Raw genomic sequence first — 21,179 nt, 5'->3', positions numbered from 1 at the left:
AGACATCAACAGATACTCAACTGAGCTATAGAACACTAGAGTTGGAAGGGGTGCCCAAAGGTCATCCAATCCTTCTGCAATAGAGGGAGGCACCATCAAACCACTCCCGATAGATGGCCAGCCAGTCTCTGCTTCAAAACCTCCAGAGGAGGAGACAACAACAGACACTCAACTGAGCTATATAACACTAGAGTTGGAAGGGGTGTCCAAAGGTCATCCAACCCTTCTGCAATAGAGGGAGCACAATCAAACCACTCCTGACAGATGGCCAAATCCAGTCCAACCCTTCTGCCGTAGAGGGATGCACAATCAAAGCCCTCCCGATAGATGGCCAGCCAGCCTCTGCTTAAAAATCTCCAGAGGAGGAGACATCAACAGACACCCAAATGAGCTATATAACACTAGAGTTGGAAGGGGGACCCAAAGGTCATCCAGTCCAACCCTTCTTCAATAGAGGGAGGCACCATCAAACCACTCCCGATAGATGGCCAGCCAGTCTCTGCTTTAAAACCTCCAGAGGGGACATCAACAGACACCCAAAACTAGTTGGAAGGGGGACCCAAAGGTCATCCAGTCCAACCCTTCTACAATAGAGGGAGGCACAATCAAACCACTCCTGACAGACGGCCAAACCCAGTCCCACCCTTCTGTCATAGAGGGAGGCACAATCGAATCCCTCTCAACAGATGGCCATCCAACCTCTGCTTTAAAACCTCCAGAGAAAGAGACAACAACAGACACCTAAGTGAGGTATATAACACAATAGATTTGGAAGGGGTGCCCAAAGATCATTCAGTCCAACCCTTCTTCAATAGAGGAAGGCACCATCAAACCACTCCTGACAGATGGCCAGCCAGCCTGTGCTTCAAAACCTCCAGGGGAGAAGACACCAAAAGACACCTAAGTGATGTATATAGCTCTAGAGTTGGAAAGGGTACCCAAAGGTCATCCAACCCTTCTGCAATAGAGGGAGGCACAATTGAATCCCTCCCGACAGATGGCCATCCAGCCTCTGCTTAAAAACCTCCAGAAGAGGAGACATCAACAGACACCTAAGTGAGCTATATAGCACTAGAGTTGGAAGGGGTACCCCAAGGTCATCCAGTCCAACCCTTCTGCAATAGAGGGAGGCACAATCAAACCACTCCCAACAGATGGCCAAACCCTTCAGAGACGGAGACAACAACAGACACCCAAGTGAGCTATATACTAGCACTAATTGGAAGGGGTACCCAAAGACTGTCCAGTTTTGCAATAGAGGGAGGCACAATCTAAACACTCCCAACAGATGGCCAAACCCTTCAGAGACAACAACAAACACCCATATAAGCTATATAACACTAGAGTTGGAAGGGGGTACCCAGAGGTCATCCAACTCTTCTGCAATAGAGGGAGGCACAATCAAACCACCCCCGACAAATGGCTAAACCCTTCAGAGAAGGAAACTCCAACAGACACCCAACATTAGAGTTGGAAGAGGAACCCAAAGGTCACCCAGTCCAACCCTTCTGTAATAAAGGGAGGTACAATCAAAGCCCTCCTGACAGATGGCCATCCAGACTGTGCTTTAAAACCTCCAGAGGAGGAGACTCCGCCAGACTCCCAGCGCAGCGGCATGTTCCACCGTTCTAAAAATAATTGTATTGATATGACAGAAGAGATTGGCTTACAGTCTCCCATTAACCCTTATGAGGGCTGGCCAAAGCTTCAGAGTTTAAGTTTTCTGGGCTGTCTGGCCATGTCCCAGAAGCATTCTCTCCTGACGTTTTGCCCACATCCTCAGAGATTCTGTTGAAAAGTAGGCAAGTGGGGTTTATATATCTGTGGAATGATGTCCAGGGTGGGAGAAAGAACTCTTGTCTGTTGGAGGCAAGTGTGAATGTTGGCATTGACCAGGTTGGTTAGCACTGAATGGCCTTGCAGCTTCAAAGCTTGGCTGCTTCCTGCCTGGGGGAATCTTGCATAGAGGTCTGCTAAAAAAGCTAAATGACAATACAGAAAAAAGGGAAGGAAGGAAGGAAGGAAGGAAGGAAGGAAGGAAGGAAGGAAGGAAAGAAGCATGGAAGCAAAGAACGAAGGAAGGAAAGAAAGAAGTAGAGAAGGAAGAAATGAGAGAAAGAGGAAGGAAAAGAAAGAGAGGGGAGGAAAGAAAGAGGCAGAGAAGGAAGGGGAGAAGGAAAGAAAAAAGAAAAGGAAGGAAAGAGGGAGCAAAGGAAGGAGAGAGCGAGGGAAGGAGGGAAAGAAGGAGAGAAAGTGGGAGGGAAAGAAGGAAAGATGGAAGCAAAAAGAGAAGGAAGGAAAGAAACAGGTAGAGAAGGAAGAAAGGAGAGAAAGGGGGTGGGAAGGAAAGAGAGAAGGAAGGATGGAAACAAAAAGCGATGGACGGAAGGAAGGAAGGAGAGAAGGAGAGGAAGAGGAAGGAAAAGAAAGGGAGGGAGGAAAAAGGGAGCAGAGGAAGGAGAGAAAAAAGGAGAGAAAGCGAGAGGGAAGGAGAGAAGGAAGGAAATAAAGAGGTAGAGAAGGAGGAAAAGAGAGAAAGGGGGAGGGAAGGAAAGAGAGAAGGAAGGATGGAAGCAAATGCGATAGAAGGAAGGAAGGAAGGAAGGAAAGAAGGAAGGAGAGAAAGAAGAAGGAAAAGAAAGGGAGGGAGGAAATAGGGAGCAAAGGAAGGAGGGAAAAAAGGAGAGAAAGCGGGAGGGAAGGAAAGAGAGAAGGAAGGAAAGAAAGTGGTAGAGAAGGAAGAAAGGAGAGAAAGGGGGAGGGAAGGAAAGAAGGAAAGAGAGAAGGAAGAATGGAAGCAAAAAGCAAAGGAAGGAAAGAGTAGAGAAGGAAGAAAGGAGAGAAAGGGGGAGGGAAGGAAAGAGAGAAAGAAGGATGGAAACAAAAAGCGAAGGAAGGAAGGAAAGAGTAGAGAAGGAAGAAAGAAGAGAAAGAAGGAGGGAAGGAAAGAAAGGGGAAGGACAGAGATAGAGAAGGAAGCAAGGAGAGAAGGAGAAAAAGAGGGAGAGAAGAAAGGAAAGAAGGAAGGAAGGAAAGAGGTAGAGAAGGAAGCAAGGGGAGAAGGAAAGAAGAAAAGGGAAGGAAGGAAGGAAGGAAGAAAGGAGCGAGCGAAGGTTGGCCACAGGAATGTATGGCAAGTACAGCTAGCATACACACACACACACACACACACACACACATATATATACACACACACATCAAACCACTCCCGATAGATGGCCAGCCAGTCTCTGCTTAAAACTTCCAGAGGAGACATCAACAGACACCCAAAACTAGTTGGAAGGGGGACCCAAAGGTCATCCAGTCCAACCCTTCTACAATAGAGGGAGGCACAATCAAACCACTCCTGACAGATGGCCAAACCCAGTCCCACCCTTCTGCCATAGAGGGAGGCACAATCGAATCCCTCTCGACAGATGGCCATCCAACCTCTGCTTTAAAACCTCCAGAGGAAGAGACAACAACAGACACCTAAGTGAGGTATATAACACAATAGATTTGGAAGGGGTGCCCAAAGGTCATTCAGTCCAACCCTTCTTCAATAGAGGAAGGCACCATCAAACCACTCCTGACAGATGGCCAGCCAGCCTGTGCTTCAAAACCTCCAGGGGAGAAGACACCAAAAGACACCTAAGTGATGTATATAGCTCTAGAGTTGGAAAGGGTACCCAAAGGTCATCCACCCTTCTGCCATAGAGGGAGGCACAATCGAATCCCTCCTGACAGATGGCCATCCAGCCTCTGCTTAAAAACCTCCAGAAGAGGAGACATCAACAGACACCTAAGTGAGCTATATAGCACTAGAGTTGGAAGGGGTACCCAAAGGTCATCCAGTCCAACCCAAAGGTCATCCAGTCCAACCCAGTCCAACCCACACGCACGAACGCACACACACAGATTATATATATATATATATATATATCCCCCTATGGAATAATGTCCACGAATATTTTTGGGCAAGTGAAAGAACACTTCTGAAATCTTTGTCCCTAACAGTTCAAAGAGATATCTAGGTATATCAGTCTAACAACCGAGAAACCTAATTGCCTTGCATGAATACAAGTGGATATATTTACCACTAAGGAGAAGGTTGACTCAAGTGAGTTTTTAATTCTTCTCAAGAAGATCATACTTTACAAAAGGTTGCGATCTCTAACAAGGTCGTGCTTTTCCAAAAAATTCCTGGTTTTCCCAAATGGCTATGAATGTCCATTTCCTACAGGCTTTCTGGTCAGTGTCCTGCAATGGAAGGGAAGACTTCGAACGACCCTTCATTCTTTCTTACTTTCTTTCTTTCCTTTCACGCAGCGAATCTATTATCTCTCCTTGGAATTCTACATGGGCCGAACTCTCCAGAACACCATGGTGAACTTGGCCCTCCAGAACGCCTGTGACGAAGCCACGTACCAGGTTTGACATCAATATTTTTTGTCCGTGTTGACCCTGTGGGTGTCTGTTGTTGTCCATGTTGACCCTGTCCATGTTGGAGAGTAGAGACCAAGATGGAGTCCTTTGGCAACATCATGAGAAGAAAGGAAAGCTTAGAGAAGACAATGATGCTGGGGAAAATGGAAGGAAAAAGGAAGAGGGGCCGACCAAGGGCAAGATGGATGGATGGTATCCTCGAAGTGACTGGATTGACCTTGAAGGAGCTGGGGGTGGTGACGACCGACAGGGAGCTCTGACGTGGACTGGTCCATAAAGTCACGAAGAGTTGGAAATGACTGGACGAATGAACAACAAAAAACAGTGCGGTTACAAAACAAAGTTCCAACTGACAGTTTCTTTCCCTTGAGTCTCCTATCTCTCACCTTGACCACTCCTCTCTGTCCTGGTTCTGTCCTGGAAAGGAAGGAATTTCCTGGCCTCGGCTCAAGCCGGAGAAGCCAGTTTTAAAGCCAAAGAAGGCAGTTTTAAAGCCAGAGAAGCCAGTTTTAAACCAGGAAAGGAAGGAATTTCCTGGCCTCAGCTCAAGCCAGAGAAGCCAGTGTTAAAGCCAGAGAAGGAAGGAATTTCCTGGCCTCGGCTCAAGCCAGAGAAGCCAGTTTTAAAGCCAGAGAAGGAAGGAATTTCCTGGCCTCAGCTCAAGCCAGAGAAGCCAGTTTTAAAACCAGAGAAGCCAGTTTTAAAGCCAGAGAAGGAAGGAATTTTCTGGCCTCAGCTCAAGCCAGAGAAGCCAGTTTTAAAGCCAGAGAAGCCACTTTTAAGCCAGGAAAGGAAGGAATTTCCTGGCCTCGGTTCAAGCCAGAGAAGCCAGTTTTAAAGCCAGAGAAGCCACTTTTAAGCCAGGGAAGGAAGGAATTTCCTGGCCTCGGCTCAAGCCAGAGAAGCCAGTTTTAAAGCCAGAGAAGCCACTTTTAAAGCCAGAGAAGCCAGTTTTAAACCAGGAAAGGAAGGAATTTCCTGGCCTTGGCTCCAGCCAGAGAAGCCAGTTTTAAAGCCAGAGAAGCCAGTTTTAAAGCCAGAGAAGCCAGTTTTAAAGCCAGAGAAGCCAGTTTTAAAGCCAGAGAAGCCAGTTTTAAACCAGAAAAGGAAGGAATTTCCTGGCCTCAGCTCAAGCCAGAGAAGCCAGTTTTAAAGCCAGAGAAGCCAGTTTTAAACCAGAAAAGGAAGGAATTTCCTGGCCTCGGCTCAAGCCAGAGAAGCCAGTTTTAAAGCCAGAGAAGCCGGTTTTAAACCAGGGAAGGAAGGAATTTCCTGGCCTCGGCTCAAGCCAGAGAAGCCAGTTTTAAAGCCAGAGAAGCCAGTTTTAAGCCAGGGAAGGAAGGAATTTCCTGGCCTCGGCTTAAGCCAGAGAAGCCAGTTTTAAACCAGAGAAGCCAGTTTTAAACCAGGGAAGGAAAGAATTTCCTGGCCTCGGCTCAAGCCAGAGAAGCCAGTTTTAAAGCCAGAGAAGCCAGTTTTAAATCTGGAAAGGAAGGAATTTCCTGGCCTCGGCTCAAGCCAGAGAAGCCAGTTTTGAAGCCAGAGAAGCCAGTTTTAAACCAGGGAAGGAAGGAATTTCCTGGCCTCGGCTTAAGCCAGAGAAGCCAGTTTTAAACCAGAGAAGCCAGTTTTAAACCAGGGAAGGAAAGAATTTCCTGGCCTCGGCTCAAGGCAGAGAAGCTAGTTTTAAAGCCAGAGAAGCCAGTTTTAAACCAGGGAAGGAAGGAATTTCCTGGCCTCGGCTCAAGCCAGAGAAGCCAGTTTTGAAGCCAGAGAAGCCAGTTTTAAACCAGGGAAGGAAGGAATTTCCTGGCCTCGGCTTAAGCCAGAGAAGCCAGTTTTAAACCAGAGAAGCCAGTTTTAAACCAGGGAAGGAAAGAATTTCCTGGCCTCGGCTCAAGCCAGAGAAGCCAGTTTTAAAGCCAGAGAAGCCAGTTTTAAATCTGGAAAGGAAGGAATTTCCAGGCCTTGGCTCAAGCCAGAGAAGCCAGTTTTAAAGCCAGAGAAGCCAGTTTTAAACTAGAAAAGGAAAGAATTTCCTGTCCTCGGCTCAAGCCAGAGAAGCCGGTTTTAAAGCCAGAGAAGCCAGTTTTAAACCAGGAAAGGAAGGAATTTCCTGTCCTCGGCTCAAGCCAGAGAAGCCAGTTTCAAAGCCAGAGAAGCCAGTTTTAAACCAGGAAAGGAAGGAATTTCCTGGCCTCAGCTCAAGCCAGAGAAGCCAGTTTCAAAGCCAGAGAAGCCAGTTTTAAATCAGAAAAGGAAGGAATTTCCTGGCCTCGGCTCAAGACAGAGAAGCCAGTTTTAAACCAGAAAAGGAAGGAATTTCCTAGCCTCAGCTTAAACCAGAGAAGCCAGTTTTAAGCCAGGGAAGTAAAGAATTTCCTGGCCATGGCTCAAGCCAGAGAAGCCAATTTTAAAGCCAGAGAAGCCAGTTTTAAACTAGAAAAGGAAGAAATTTCCTAGCTTCAGCTCAAGCCAGAGAAGCCAGTTTTAAACCAGAGTAGGAAGGAATTTCCTCCGCTTGCTTTTCCCCACTTCTGCTCCCTGGCCTAGGCTCAAGCCAGAGAAGGCAGTTTTAAAGCCAGAGAAGCCAGTTTTAGAGAAGGAATGAATTTCCTGGTCTTGGCTCAAGCCAGAGAAGCCAGTTTTAAACCAGGGAAGGAAGGAATTTCCTCTGCTTGCTTTCCCTCACTTCTGGTCCTTGGCCTCGGCTCAAGCCAGAGAAGCCAGTTTTAAAGCCAGAGAAGCCAGTTTTAAACCAGAGAAGAAAGGAATTTCCTGGCCTCGGCTCAAGCCAGAGAAGCCAGTTTTAAAGCCAGAGAAGCCAGTTTTAAACCAGAGAAGAAAGGAATTTCCTGGCCTTGGCTCAAGCCAGAGAAGCCAGTTTTAAGCCAGGGAAGGAAAGAATTTCCAGGCCTTGGCTCAAGCCAGAGAAGCCAGGTTAAAGCCGGAGAAGCCAGTTTTAAAGCCAGAGAAGCCAGTTTTAAACCAGAAAAGGAAGGAATTTCCTGGCCTTGGCTCAAGCCAGAGAAACCAATTTTAAAGCCAGAGAAGTCAGTTTTAAACCAGAAAAGGAAGGAGTTTCCTCCACTTGTTTTTCCCCACTTCTGGAGTAAGACAACTACTTTCAAAGTAAAAACCACCCAATGGGAGTCGATCAATAAGTCCCAGGTACTGTAGGCTCTATTTCAGAGGAAGGAAAGGTCAAAGTTCCACTTCTGGGTATTTATCCCTTGCCTGGAACTGACATCATTGTGGGACGGAAGATAGGTAGTGGTTTGTTGAGTACTCTCGGTGCATCTTTTTGTATATTGGAAAACATTTCCTTATTTGGACTGTCATTCCCATGCTGCCTGGCAGATTCTGAGCATTGTTTGGAAATCAATGAATCCATGGGGAGGCTAATTTAACTAATTTACGAGGCCGTAAAAATCTCCAGCAAGCATGCGGGGAATGAGGAAGTACTTCATCAGTGTCGCAGATGGACGTTGAAGCGACAGCTCCCCTGGTGGCCAGAATACCCTCATGAAAAAGCTGGAATGTTAAATAGCCTCTGAGTGTCTGTCTCTATGTGTTGTGTGTCTATGGCATTGAATGTTTGCCATGTATATGTACATTGTAATCCGCCCTGAGTTCCCTGCCAGGTGAGAAGGGTGGAATATAAATACTGTAAATAAATACATAAATTTTGCCTCCCCTTCTTGTCTTAACAGCTAGGCTTGGATATGGAGGAGTTGCAAGAGATTGAGGAAGACGCCGGATTGGGGAATGGAGGCCTTGGGCGACTGGCAGGTGAGCTTCAAGGAAAGGCATCTGCTTTGAATACAGAAAATCCTACTTTGAGTTTCCATAGAGTCGAATTCGATTTTTAAAAATGCATTTTATTTTTATTATAATCAATTATATGAGTAGATTTTATACCTTTAATCTAATTTCTATCTAATCTAAGAAAAAGATCTTGGAGTCCTCGTGGACAACAAGTTAAACATGAGCCAACAATGTGATGTGGCGGCAAAAAAAGCCAATGGGATTTTGGCCTGCATCAATAGGAGCCTATTGTCTAGATCTAGGGAAGTAATGCTCCCCATGCTCTATTCTGCTTTGGTTAGACCACACCTGGAATATTGTGTCCAATTCTGGGCACCACAATTCAAGAGAGATATTGACAAGCTGGAATGTGTCCAGAGGAGGGCGAATAAAATGATCAAGGGTCTGGAGAACAAGCCCTATGAGGAGCGGCTTAAGGAGCTGGGCATGTTTAACCTGAAGGAGAGAAGGCTGAGAGGAGATGTGATAGCCGTGTACAAATACGTGAGAGGAAGTCACAAGGAGGAGGGAGCAAGCTTGTTTTCTGCTTCCTTGGAGACTAGGACGCGGAACAATGGCTTCAAACTACAAGAGAGGAGATTCCATCTGAACGTGAGGAAGAACTTCCTGACTGTGAGAGCCGTTCAGCAGTGGAACTCTCTGCCCCGGAGTGTGGTGGAGGCTCCTTCTTTGGAAGCTTTTAAACAGAGGCTGGATGGCCATCTGTTTGGGGTGCTTTGAATGCAATTTTCCTGATTCTTGGCCGAATGGGGTTGGACTGGATGGCCCATGAGGTCTCTTCCAACTCTAGGATTCTATGATTCTATGAAGCCATTTAGGTGTCTCACTACCTCTGAGGATGCTTGCCATAGATGCAGGCGAAACGTCAGGAGAGAATGCCTCTAGACCATGGCCATATAGCCCGAAAAAACAACCCAGTGATTCCGGCCATGAAAGCCTTCAACAAGACATTTAGGTATTTATTTAACTTGGCTGAAATGATGCCAGCTCACGGTAATCGCCCAAAGGAAGCTGAGATGCCATAACATGGAAATAGAGTCATTTTTATACAGTGCAGTCTTTGAAATTCCCACTCTGTGAATTCCCGCCGTGATTGGCTGAGCCTTGTTGACATCACAATCAGCTGAGTGGGATTCCCTGGTGAGGCGGGACAGCGGCACCCACCAGCCAATCAGAAATTGTTCCCTGCTTCCAATGCAGATTTTCACTCTCCAATGGCAGGATGGAAACGTCAGACAAAGAAGACATACGGTAGTTTTAAGATAGGATTACATTGTCCCAACTCTGGGACAAACAGAGCAGGGCCGTCAGGTCCATGGACTCACACTGGGGAGAAATAGTTTTATGTTTACTGACATTGTTATTGTTTTATAAATTCTCATGTAGTAAAGGTAAAGGTTTTCCCCTGACATGAAGTCCCGTCGTGTCCGACTCTGGGGGTTGGTGCTCATCTCCATTTCTAAGCTGACGAGCCGGCATTGTCCATAGACACCTCCAAGGTCTTGTGGCGAGCATGACTGCATGGAACGCTGTTACCTTCCCGCCAGAGCAGTACCTATTCATCTACTCACATTTGCATGTTTTGGAACTGCTAGGTTGGCAGGAGCTGGGGTAACTGCAGGAGCTCATTCCGCTCCCCGGATTTGAACCGCTCCGATTCGCCTTTGGGCTGAGAGGGGCAGAATATAAATATAGTAAATAATAAATAAATAATCTGCAACCTTTCAGTCAGCAAGTTTAGCAGCTCAGCGCTTTAGCCCACAGTGCCACCGCCCCCCCCCCCCCCCCCCCAAATGCTCATGTATTTTACTATATTTTGTATACTCTGTTGCAGTATTATCTGCTTTGTAAGCCGCCCCGAGTTCCTTTCGGGAGATGGTGCAGGGGTATATTATTATTATTATTATTATTATTATTATTATTATTATTATTAGAAACACAACAAGATGAGTCCACAGCAAACAAGGTCACTCTGCTGGCTGTTGTATTGGCTCATATGTCGGACACTTCCCAAGTGTCTAGGACTGTGTGATGTATCGGCAAATAATGCGTGCAGATCCCAGCAGGGTTGCCTTCTGCAGCTGACAGATGGTAATCTTGTCAGTGCCGATTGTGTTTAAGTGCAGGCCAAGGTCTTGAGGCACTGCGCCGAGTGTACCGATCACCACTGGGACCACCTTGACTGGCTTGTTCTAATATTTTTACAAATCCCAATGACATCTAGACATTTGATGATCCAACAATGCGGAAGTGAGACGAATGGCTTATTATTATTATTATTATTATTTGAAGCACAACAAGATTAGTCCACAGCAAACAAGATTGGCTTGTGCCAGTGTCTTTGCGGTTTGATCTTTAAATCCTCATATCGTGTCAGCTTTTCCAGTTGTTTCTCTTCAATCCTGCTATCGCTTGGGATTGCAACATTATTATTATTATTATTATTATTATTATTATTATTATTAAATTGCCAGTCTTCTCTTTCTAATAATGTCGGTTCTCTCGTTGCTTCTCCCAGCTTGCTTTCTGGACTCGATGGCCACCTTGGGCTTGGCTGCATACGGCTACGGGATCCGTTACGAATTCGGGATCTTCAACCAGAAGATCTGCGGCGGCTGGCAGCTGGAGGAGGCGGACGACTGGCTGCGTTATGGCAACCCCTGGGAGAAAGCCCGCCCCGAGTACATGATCCCCGTCCATTTCTACGGCCGCATCCAGCACGACCAGGACGGGGTCAAATGGGTCGACACACAGGTAAATTACCAGCAGGCCTTCCCATTCTCCCAGGGTGCTCCCACTAGAAATAATTTGGGCTCGATTCATTCAGTAAGAAGGGAGAGGAGAAGGCATGATCTTTTCATGGTGTTCATATGGCTCCACGCATTATCAAACCCAACAAAGCCAAAATGGGATGAAGGGACAGGGAAGAGAAAGATGGGAGCTCAGAACAGAATGAGAAACGCACTGTTTGCACTCCAGGACAGGAAAAGCCCTCTGACTGTAAACACCACACCGTTGATCGGAAAACAATCCTTTTATTGAAGATATTTTTTTTAAAAAGCAAAGTAAAAAGCACTTTAAAGGAATAGGTAAACCCAATTAGGTAAGCTTGAGACCAGAAACGATGTGAGAGGAACGGCAGGATATTCATCCAGTATGGTTTAAAACGCTTCCCAGGCTTGAGACCAGAAGCGACATGAAAGGAAAGGCAGGAAATCCATCCACTCTGGTTTAACATGCTTCTCAGGCTTGAGACCAGAAGCGACGTGAAAGGAAAGGCAGGAGATCCATCCACTCTGGTTTAACACGCTTCTCAGGCTTGAGACCAGAAGCAACGTGAAAGGAAAGGCAGGAGATCCATCCACTCTGGTTTAACACGCTTCTCAGGCTTGAGACCAGAAGCGACGTGAAAGGAAAGGCAGGAAATCCATCCACTCTGGTTTAAAACGCTTCCCAGGCTTGAGACCAGAAGCGACGTGAAAGGAAAGGCAGGAGATCCATCCACTCTGGTTTAACACGCTTCTCAGGCTTGAGACCAGAAGCAACGTGAAAGGAAAGGCAGGAGATCCATCCACTCTGGTTTAACACGCTTCCCAGGCTTGAGACCAGAAGCGACGTGAAAGGAAAGGCAGGAAATCCATCCACTCTGGTTTAAAACGCTTCCCAGGCTTGACACTAGAAGTGAGGGGAGGGGAAAGGCAGGAAATCCATCCACTCTGGTTTAAAATGTTTTCCAAGCTTGAGACCAGAAGTGAGGGGAGAAGAAAGGCAGGAAATCCGTCCAGTCTGGTTTAACACGCTTCTCAGGCTTGAAACCAGAAGTGACGTGAAAGGAAAGGCAAGAAATCCATCCACTCTGGTTTAAAACGCTTCCCAGGCTTGAGACCAGAAGTGAGGGGAGAGGAAATGCGGGAAATCCATCCACTCTCGTTTAAAACACTTCCCAGGATTGAGACCAGAAGTGAGGGGAGAGAAAGGCAGGAAATCCATCCAGTCTGGTTTAAAACGCTTCCCAGGCTTGAGACCAGAAGTGAGGGGAGAGAAAGGCAGGAAATCCATCCAGTCTGGTTTAAAACGCTTCTCAGGCTTGAGACCAGAAGCGACGCAAGAGGAAAGGCAGGAAATCCATCCAGTCTGGTTTAAGATGCTTCTCAGGCTTGAGACCAGAAGGGAGGGGAGAGGAAAGGCAGGAAATCCATCCAATCTGGTTTAAAATGCTTCCCAGCCTTGAGACCAGAAGGGAGGAGAGAGGAAAGGCAGGAAATCCATCCAGTCTGGTTTAAGATGCTTCTCAGGCTTGAGACCAGAAGGGAGGGGAGAGGAAAGGCAGGAAATCCATCCAATCTGGTTTAAAATGCTTCCCAGGCTTGGGACCAGAAGGGAGGAGAGAGGAAAGGCAGGAAATCCATCCAGTCTGGTTTAAAATGCTTCCCAGGCTTGAGACCAGAAGCGACGCAAGGAGAAAGGCAGGAAATCCATCCAGTCTGGTTTAAGACGCTTCTCAGGCTTGAGACCAGAAGGGAGGAGAGAGGAAAGGCAGGAAATCCATCCAGTCTGGTTTGAAATGCTTCTCAGGCTTGAGACCAGAAAGGAGGGGAGAGGAAAGGCAGGAAATTCATCCACTCTGGTTTAAAACACTTCCCAGGCTTGAGACCAGAAGTAAGGGGAGAGGAAATGTAAGAAATCCATCCACTCTAGCCACTGAAATACGGTTAAGTTTAGATTGATTAAAATTGATCTTCAAAAGTTTGCCCATGCCTGATATATATACATTATATATATAATATATGATATATAAACATTTCTTGGTCTTGCCGTGCAGGTGGTCCTCGCCCTGCCTTACGACACCCCCGTCCCCGGATACCGCAATAACACCGTCAACACCATGCGGCTGTGGTCGGCCCGGGCGCCCAACGAGTTCAACCTGAAGGACTGTAAGCCGACCCTATTCCCTTCCCACTAAGCAGCCCTTGCATGGTCAACCTAACTGGGAGGGTAATGGTTTCACTGTGAGGATGTGAAAGGCTGCCAAACATATAGTAGACCATCCACTATCTCACATAGGAGAAGAAGGGGGTTGGATTGGATGAGCCCTGGGGTTGCTCCTATTATTATTATTATTATTATTATTATTATTATTACCGGTAGTAGTAGTAGCAGTAGTAGCAGTAGTAGTAGTAGTAGTATTAAGGCTGTTTGGACATTTTTGGACTGGATGACCCCTGGGGTTGCTCCTATTATTATTATTATTATTATTATTAGCAGTAGTAGTAGTAGTAGCAGTAGTTGTAGTAGCAGTAGTAGTAGTAGCAGTAGTAGTAGTAGTATTAAGGCTGGGTGGACATTTTTGGAAGTACATTGATTGTGCTTTCTGTGCATTGCAGAAATGGGTCAGACTGGATGACCTCTGGGGTTGCTCCTATTATTATTATTATTATTATTATTATTATTATTATTAAGGCTGGGTGGACATTTTTGGAGGTACATTGATTATGCCTTTCCTGCATGGCAAAAGGGGTCAGACTGGATGACCCCTGGGGTTACTCCTATTATTATATTATTATTATTATTATTATTATTATTATTATTATTAAGGCTGGGTGGACATTTTTGGAGGTACATTGATTATGCCTTTCCTGCATGGCAAAAGGGGTCGGACTGGATGACCCCTGGGGTTACTCCTATTATTATTATTATATTATTATTATTATTATTATTACAAAGGCTGGATGGCCATCTGTTGGGGAGCTTAGGTTCTGCTTTTTGTGCATATATATTCAATGAATATATATTCATATAACAATGACCTGCCTCAAGGGAGCATGCTTGCTCCATCAATGTTTACATTTACACAAATCAGCCACTGCCAGAAGGGACAGAGAGTTTCATCTACGCTGACGATTGTGCCATCACCACCCAAGCAGGGAGCTTTGAAACAGTTGAACAGAAGCTCTCCGAAGCTCTAGGTGTTCTTACAGGGAAAACCAGCTAATTCCTAATCAATCTAAAATGCAAATGTGTGCTTTTCATCCATGGCTGAGACAACAAAAACAACAACTTCCTTTGGACATTGCTCCATCACTGTTTAACATTTACGCAAATGATCAGCTACTGCGAGAAGGGACAGAGAGTTTCATCTACGCTGACGATCATGCCATCACCACTCAAGCAGGGAGTTTTGAAATGGTTGAGCAGAAGCTCTCTGAAGCTTTAGGTGCTCTTACTGCCTATTACAGGGAAAACCAGCCGATTCCTAATCCATCTACGCTGACGATCGTGCCATCACCACTCAAGCAGGAAGTTTTGAAATAGTTGAAAAGAAGCTTTCCGAAAACCCTAGATGTTCTTACAGGGAAAACCAGCTAATTCCTAATCCATCTAAAACGCAGATGTGTGCTTTTCATCCACAGCTGAAACAACAACAACGACTTCTTTTGGAAATTGCTCCATCACTGTTTAACATGTACACAAATGACCAGGCACTGCCAGAAGGGACAGAGAGTTTTATCTATGCTGACGATCATGCTACCACCACTCAAGCAGGGAGCTTTGAAACGGTTGAACAACAACGACAACAACTTCCTTTGGAAAATGCTCTGGATGACCTACAAGAGAGAGGAGAGTTCTCTCCATGTCCTCCAGCACAATTTTATAGTTGAAGTCGACCACAAAATCATGCTGGAAAACATACGAATCGAACCCATGACTAATTAAATCCGCTAAAGCCAATATGGAAGGCTGACTATATTTAAGTAATTTGGGAATCATTCTGCGGTCTATCTGTTTTGGACTTTTTTTTCTGGATTTTGGAATATTGCCTATACCTAAGGAGCTACCTTGGCGATGGCACCCAAGCCTAAGCACGACATTCATTCATATTCCATAGGCAACTTATTATATATACATAGCCCGAAGGTAAATTTTACATTGGGAATATTTTAATATGTAAGTTCCTGTCTGTTCTGGTCTTGGGGGAAAATAAAACCGATGCAGGTTGAGTTACGCTTAGTCGAAATGCTTGAGAGCTGAAGTATTTGGGATTCTGGAATATTTGCATATTCATAATGAGATGTCTTGCAGATAGGACTAAACACAGAAGGCTTGCGTGTTTCATAGACGTCTTATTATAAACATGGCCTGAAGGTATAGTTTTATATAATAATCTTGTGCAGGAAAGAAAGGTTGGGTGTGCCGAAGCATCGGTGTGCTGTCGCACGCTGGGCCTGTGCATAAGACTATAGACAGGACATAAATTCTGTGTACCCAACGGGACGCCGGGGCTGCCTCAAATTAAAGGCCTTTGGATTTCCTTAAAACAGAGTCTTTAGATTGCTTAAAGGCAGAGGCGGCCCTAGGTAATTTTCAACGGTAAGCAAACAGTATTTTGGCGCCCCCCCCCCCCAAGCAATCATTGATATATATATCTGTTCGTCGTGGGAGTTCTGTGTGCCATATTTGGTTCAATTCCATCATTGGTGGAGTTCAGAATGCTCTTTGATTGTAGGTGAACTATACATCCCAGTAACTAGACTTGCCGCACTTGCTCCCTTTCCTGGCCCGCTTTGGGTCCGGAGGCGTGCCTGAAGACCCCAGTGTGCGCACCAAAAGTTGCCTCTTCTCCTGACTTTCTCTTCAGCCATTGGGACCGAGAGAGAGAGAGAGAGAGAGAGCCCCTCCGGCTGGAGGTATCTCCCACCTCCGCTCCCTCCTTTGTTTTTACCTTCAGGAAAGGTGGGCATCTCCACCTCTCTCTCTCTCCGTTGGGTACCCCAGTGTGTGCACCAAAAGTCACCTCTTCTCCTGACTTTCTCCTCAGCCATTGGGACCGAGAGAGAAAGAGAGAGAGAGAGGTGGAGATGCCCACCTTTCCGGAAGGTAGGCGCAAAAACAAAGGAGGGAGCGGAGGTGGAGATACCTCCAGCCGGAGGGGCTCTCTCTCTCTCTCTCTCTCTCTCTTGGTCCCAATGGCTGAAGAGAAAGTCAGGAGAAGAGGCGAGTTTTGGTGCGCACGCTGGGGTCTTCAGATACGCCTCCGGACCCGAAGCGGGCCAAGTGCAGCGGCTCCACCCCTTGGCCCACCCGTGGATTGGGGAGAGGAGAGGAGGCGGGTGGAGCACCGGGGGATCGGGAAAGGGGGAAGGGATCAAATGCGGAGAACGATTGAGTGCCGGCTCTGCTCGCGCACCCGGTAACCGAGTGGAGCAGGAACGAGAGGGGCGAGGCGAGGGTCAAGGGTCCGGCCCCTTTGGGAAGAGGATCGCCCGGCAGCGAGGCAAGAAAGCCGAGGCTCCCCCCGGACTGCTAGGGCTGTTGTGAGCTGAGGGGACGCTCCTCAAGAGGCGGTCGAGGGGCATTTACAGAGGCGCCTCTGCACCCCTGGCAAAAAAAAATTGTTCTGCGACCGCTTACTTCTCGTAATGGACGAGCCGCCCCTGGAAGGCTCCCAGCCTGATGATTCTCGGGTGGCTAACGAGCTATTCGACCTTGAGAGCTCTGAAGATTTAGATAGGGAGGATCGCTTACAATTCAGAGTTCACCGCAGTGCGATGAACTTGCTAACAAGAGGGAGCTTAGGGGTCAACGGAATGCGTTCATGCTGGGAAAGTCTATTAAACAGAGTGTTTGAAGACAAATCTTTGTCAGTGCAACTTCTGCTATTTATTTATTTATTTATTTATCGAGTCATCAGCAACCAGTCATTTATATTACATTTCAAACAGAACAAAGCAAACAAACAGACAAGATACAAAAATACAAAATACAGAATACAAAATTTATGAGTTTAGTAGTTGATTAAATGTCCTTTGACCAGTATCTGGCCACTTGGAGTGCTTCCGGTGTTGCCGCAAGAAGGTCCTCCATCGTGCATGTGGCAGGGCTCAGGTTGCATTGCAGCAGGTGGTCAGTGGTTTGCTCTCCTCCGCACTCGCATGTCGTGGATTCCACTTTGTGGCCCCCTTTCTTAAGGTTGGCTCTGCATCTCGTGGTGCTAGAGCGCAGTCTGTTCAGCGCCTTCCAAGTCGCCCAGTCCTCTGTGTGCCCAGGGGGGAGTCTCTCATCTGGTATTAGCCATTGGTTGAGGTTCTGGGTTTGAGCCTGCCATTTTTGGACTCTCGCTTGCTGAGGTGTTCCAGCAAGTGTCTCTGTAGATCTTAGAAAACTATTTCTAGATTTAAGTCGTTGACGTGCTGGCTGATACCCAAACAAGGGATGAGCTGGAGATGTCACTGCCTTGGTCCTTTCACTATTGGCTGCTACATCCCAGCGGATGTCAGGTGGTGCAATACCGGCTAAGCAGTGTAATTTCTCCAGTGGTGTAGGGCACAGACACCCCGTGATAATGCGGCATGTCTCATTAAGAGCCACATCCACTGTTTTAGCGTGGTGAGATGTGTTCCAGACTGGGCATGCATACTCAGCAGCAGAGTAGCACAGCGCAAGGGCAGATGTCTTCACTGTGTCTGGTTGTGATCCCCAGGTTGTGCCAGTCAGCTTTCGTATGATATTGTTTCTAGCACCCACTTTTTGCTTGATGTTCAGGCAGTGCTTCTTGTAGGTCAGAGCACGGTCCAAAGTGACTCCCAGGTATTTGCGTGTGCTGCAATTCTCCAGTGGGATTCCTTCCCAGGTCATCCTCAGAGCTCGGGATGCTTGTCTGTTCTTGAGATGAAAGGCACATGTCTGTGTTTTAGATGGGTTGGGGATCAGCTGGTTTTCCCTGTAATAGGCAGTAAGAGCACCTAGAGCTTCGGAAAGCTTCTGTTCTACCATCTCAAAGCTCCCTGCTTGAGCAGTAATGGCACGGTCATCAGCATAGATGAAACTCTCTGCTTATAACCTGGTAACTTCTTTGAATTGCCTTGGCTTTTGGGCAATGTTCTTGGCTTCTTGGGACTCTTGGGAATCTTGTTTCTACGATGCCTTTTGGATTACGCTTCATGTTGTTTGCTATTGAACTTTTAGAACTTTACCTTTGCATTTAAGACTGTTCCTTTCTTCAATAAACTACAAAACCTTCAGCCTCGGTGTGGTTTGGTGTTTTGAGCAAGGTGTTGCAACCCAGATCAGGAAACAAGACCATAAGACATTAATCCACCACACTTGACTGCAGGAAAAAAACAATCCTTTTTTATTGATAAAAAATGGTTACAAAATAGAGGAAAATACAAAGTCCAAAAAGCCACAGTAAAAACAGCAGTCAGGAATATCTATGAACTAGATCACAATTCCAAAAGCAGCACTAGAAAAACCTGGAACCTGTTAGCATCTCACTAACCGTACTTGGAAACTAGAAGCCTCTGGAATGCAGGCCATGGAAACCGGGAAATCTGCCAAGGTAATGCCTCAGTCTAAACCAGTGTTTCTCAACCTGGGGGTCGGGACCCCTGAGGGGGTCACGAAGGGGTGTCAGAGGGGTCGCCAAAGACCATCAGAAAACACAGTATCTTCATGGTGATTCCATATAGGAAGTTTGAGCCAATTTTATCATTGGTGGAGTTCAGAATGTTCTTTGATTGTAATGAACTGTACATCCCAGCAACTACAACTCCCAAAAGTCAAGGTCTATTTTCCCCAGGCTCCACCAGTGTTTACATTTGCGCATATTAAGTATTTCTGCCAAGTTTGGTCCAGATCCACCATTGCGTGAGTCCACAGTGCTCTCTGGATATAGGTGAACTATAACTCCCAAACTATAGTTCAAACTATACCAGTGTTTTCCGTTGGTCATGGGAGTTCTGTGTGGCAAATTAGGTTCAAATCCATCGCTGGTGGAGTTCAGAATGCTCTTTGATGAACTATAAATCCCAGCAACTATAACTGCCAAATTACAAAACCAATCCTCCCCCAACCCCACTAGCATTTACATGTGGGTGCTTTGGGTATTTGTGCCCAGTTTGGTCCAGTGAATGACAATACGTCTTGCATATCTGATATTTACATTATGATTTATAACAGTAGTAAAATGACTGTTCTGAAGTAGCAACGAAAACAATATTATGGTTGGGGGTCACCACAACATGAGGGACGTTATTAAGGGGTCACTGCATTAGCATGGCTGAGAACCACTGGTCTAAACGATGCTTGATCTAACGAGAGAGCCCGGGGAGAGACACTTAAAACTAAAGAAACTGTTTCGGGACACGCCTCCAGGCTTTGAAGCCTGTGCTTCCCTTTCCTTTAATCTGCTTGACCTTCGCAGACTTTGCGATTCACTTCTGTTTTTCCAAATCTGCCCTCTCCTATCCTCATTAAAACTGGCAGGTGTTAGCTCCTCTGGAGAGTTATCACCGCCTGATTCTGACACATTCTCATCAGAAAGTCCAGTTTTACTTTCCCAGCCACTGCCCTCAGAATCAACTGTTTCCAAACCATCAGGGAAAAAATACATGTTCAGTAGCCATCAGGAAATACAATCAAAGAATCAGGTTCAGGTTCACACGGAGGCTGAACCCCAACACAAGGTGATTCTACTCTGAGTTGCGACAGCATAGATAAAACTCTCTCTGTCCCTGGTTATCTTGTGTCATCGTGTATCCATCCCATCTCTCCCTCTTTCATATTTTAGTCAATGTTGGTGGTTACATCCAAGCCGTCCTGGACCGGAACCTGGCGGAGAACATTTCCCGGGTTCTGTACCCCAACGACAACGTAAGTTTCCTTCTCCTCCTTTTGGTGATGACCTGGATTAACCTCCAGCCTTGCCTTCCCTGCTTCAATGCTCTGCTAAGGGGTGAGGGACGACCTCTCTTTGTGACTCTTTGACCCATCATCCCCTAGTTCTTCGAGGGGAAAGAGCTGCGTCTCAAGCAGGAGTACTTTGTGGTGGCCGCCACCCTTCAAGACATCATCCGCCGCTTCAAATCTTCCAAGTTTGGCAGCCGGGATCCTGTCCGCACCTCTTTCGACGCCTTTCCGGAGAAGGTAAATAAATGGGAGTCGAGCAATAATATATTATATTAGCATAACACAATATTAATATTATATATTACTGTATTATTATTAGTATCATATTGTATTGCATTATAATATTATTATCAGTATTATTTATATATACATTATTAGCATAGCACAATATTAGGATTATAGATTGCTATACTGTATTATTATTAGTATTGTATTACATTATAATATTATTATATGTATCTAAAATATATTATATTATTACCATAGGAAAATATTAGTATAATATATTATTATATTGTATTATTATTGGTGTTATAATGTAATACAATAACACCAATAATAATACAATATAATAATATTGTATGATTACTAGTATTACTACTAGTATTAATTACAATATAATAATATATAATACTAATATTGTGCTATGCTGATAATATAATATATTATAGATATATAGTAATATTAGTATACTAATACTAATATTACTATATATCTATAATATATTATATTATCAGCATAGCACAATATTAGTATTATATGTTATATTGTATTATTACTAGTATTATATTGTATTACATTATAATATTATATGTATCTACTATATTATATTATCAGCAGAGCACAATATTAGTATTGTATTACATTATTATTATTATATGTAATAATTATATATATCTAATAGATTATATTATTAGTATAGCATAATATTAGTATTATGCTATATTGTATTATTACTATTATATTGTATTGCATTATAATAATAATATGTATCTATAATATATTATTAGCATCACACAATATTAGTATTATATATTGCTATATTGTATTATTATAATATTGTATTGCATTATAATAATATGTATCTATAATATATTATATTATTAGCATACCACAATATTAGTATTATATATTGCTATATTGTATTATTATTATATTGTATTACATTATAATATTATGATATTATCTAATATATATTATATTATTAGCATAGCACAATATTAGTATAATATATTATTATA

At 45.0% G+C, this 21,179-nt stretch overlaps 1 protein-coding gene across 4 annotated transcripts in view; it reads left to right on the top strand.

Annotated features, from left to right (window-relative positions):
* PYGM (glycogen phosphorylase, muscle associated) overlaps positions 1-21,179 on the top strand; it is a 62,452-nt gene that overhangs the window by 17,887 nt on the left and 23,386 nt on the right. For all 4 annotated transcript variants that reach the window (XM_067472526.1, XM_067472527.1, XM_067472528.1 and 1 more), the window contains exons 2-7: positions 4,309-4,410; positions 8,139-8,217; positions 10,772-11,007; positions 13,076-13,187; positions 19,820-19,902; positions 20,032-20,175. In XM_067472526.1, the coding sequence (XP_067328627.1) occupies positions 4,309-4,410; positions 8,139-8,217; positions 10,772-11,007; positions 13,076-13,187; positions 19,820-19,902; positions 20,032-20,175 (756 nt within the window). The remainder of the gene's footprint in view (positions 1-4,308; positions 4,411-8,138; positions 8,218-10,771; positions 11,008-13,075; positions 13,188-19,819; positions 19,903-20,031; positions 20,176-21,179) is intronic.

Source organism: Anolis sagrei, chromosome 12, assembly GCF_037176765.1.
Source record: "Anolis sagrei isolate rAnoSag1 chromosome 12, rAnoSag1.mat, whole genome shotgun sequence".
Classification (NCBI taxonomy): domain Eukaryota; kingdom Metazoa; phylum Chordata; class Lepidosauria; order Squamata; family Dactyloidae; genus Anolis; species Anolis sagrei.
The sequence above is the reverse complement of the archived record's forward strand: the minus strand, read 5'-3'. Positions and strand labels throughout refer to the sequence as shown.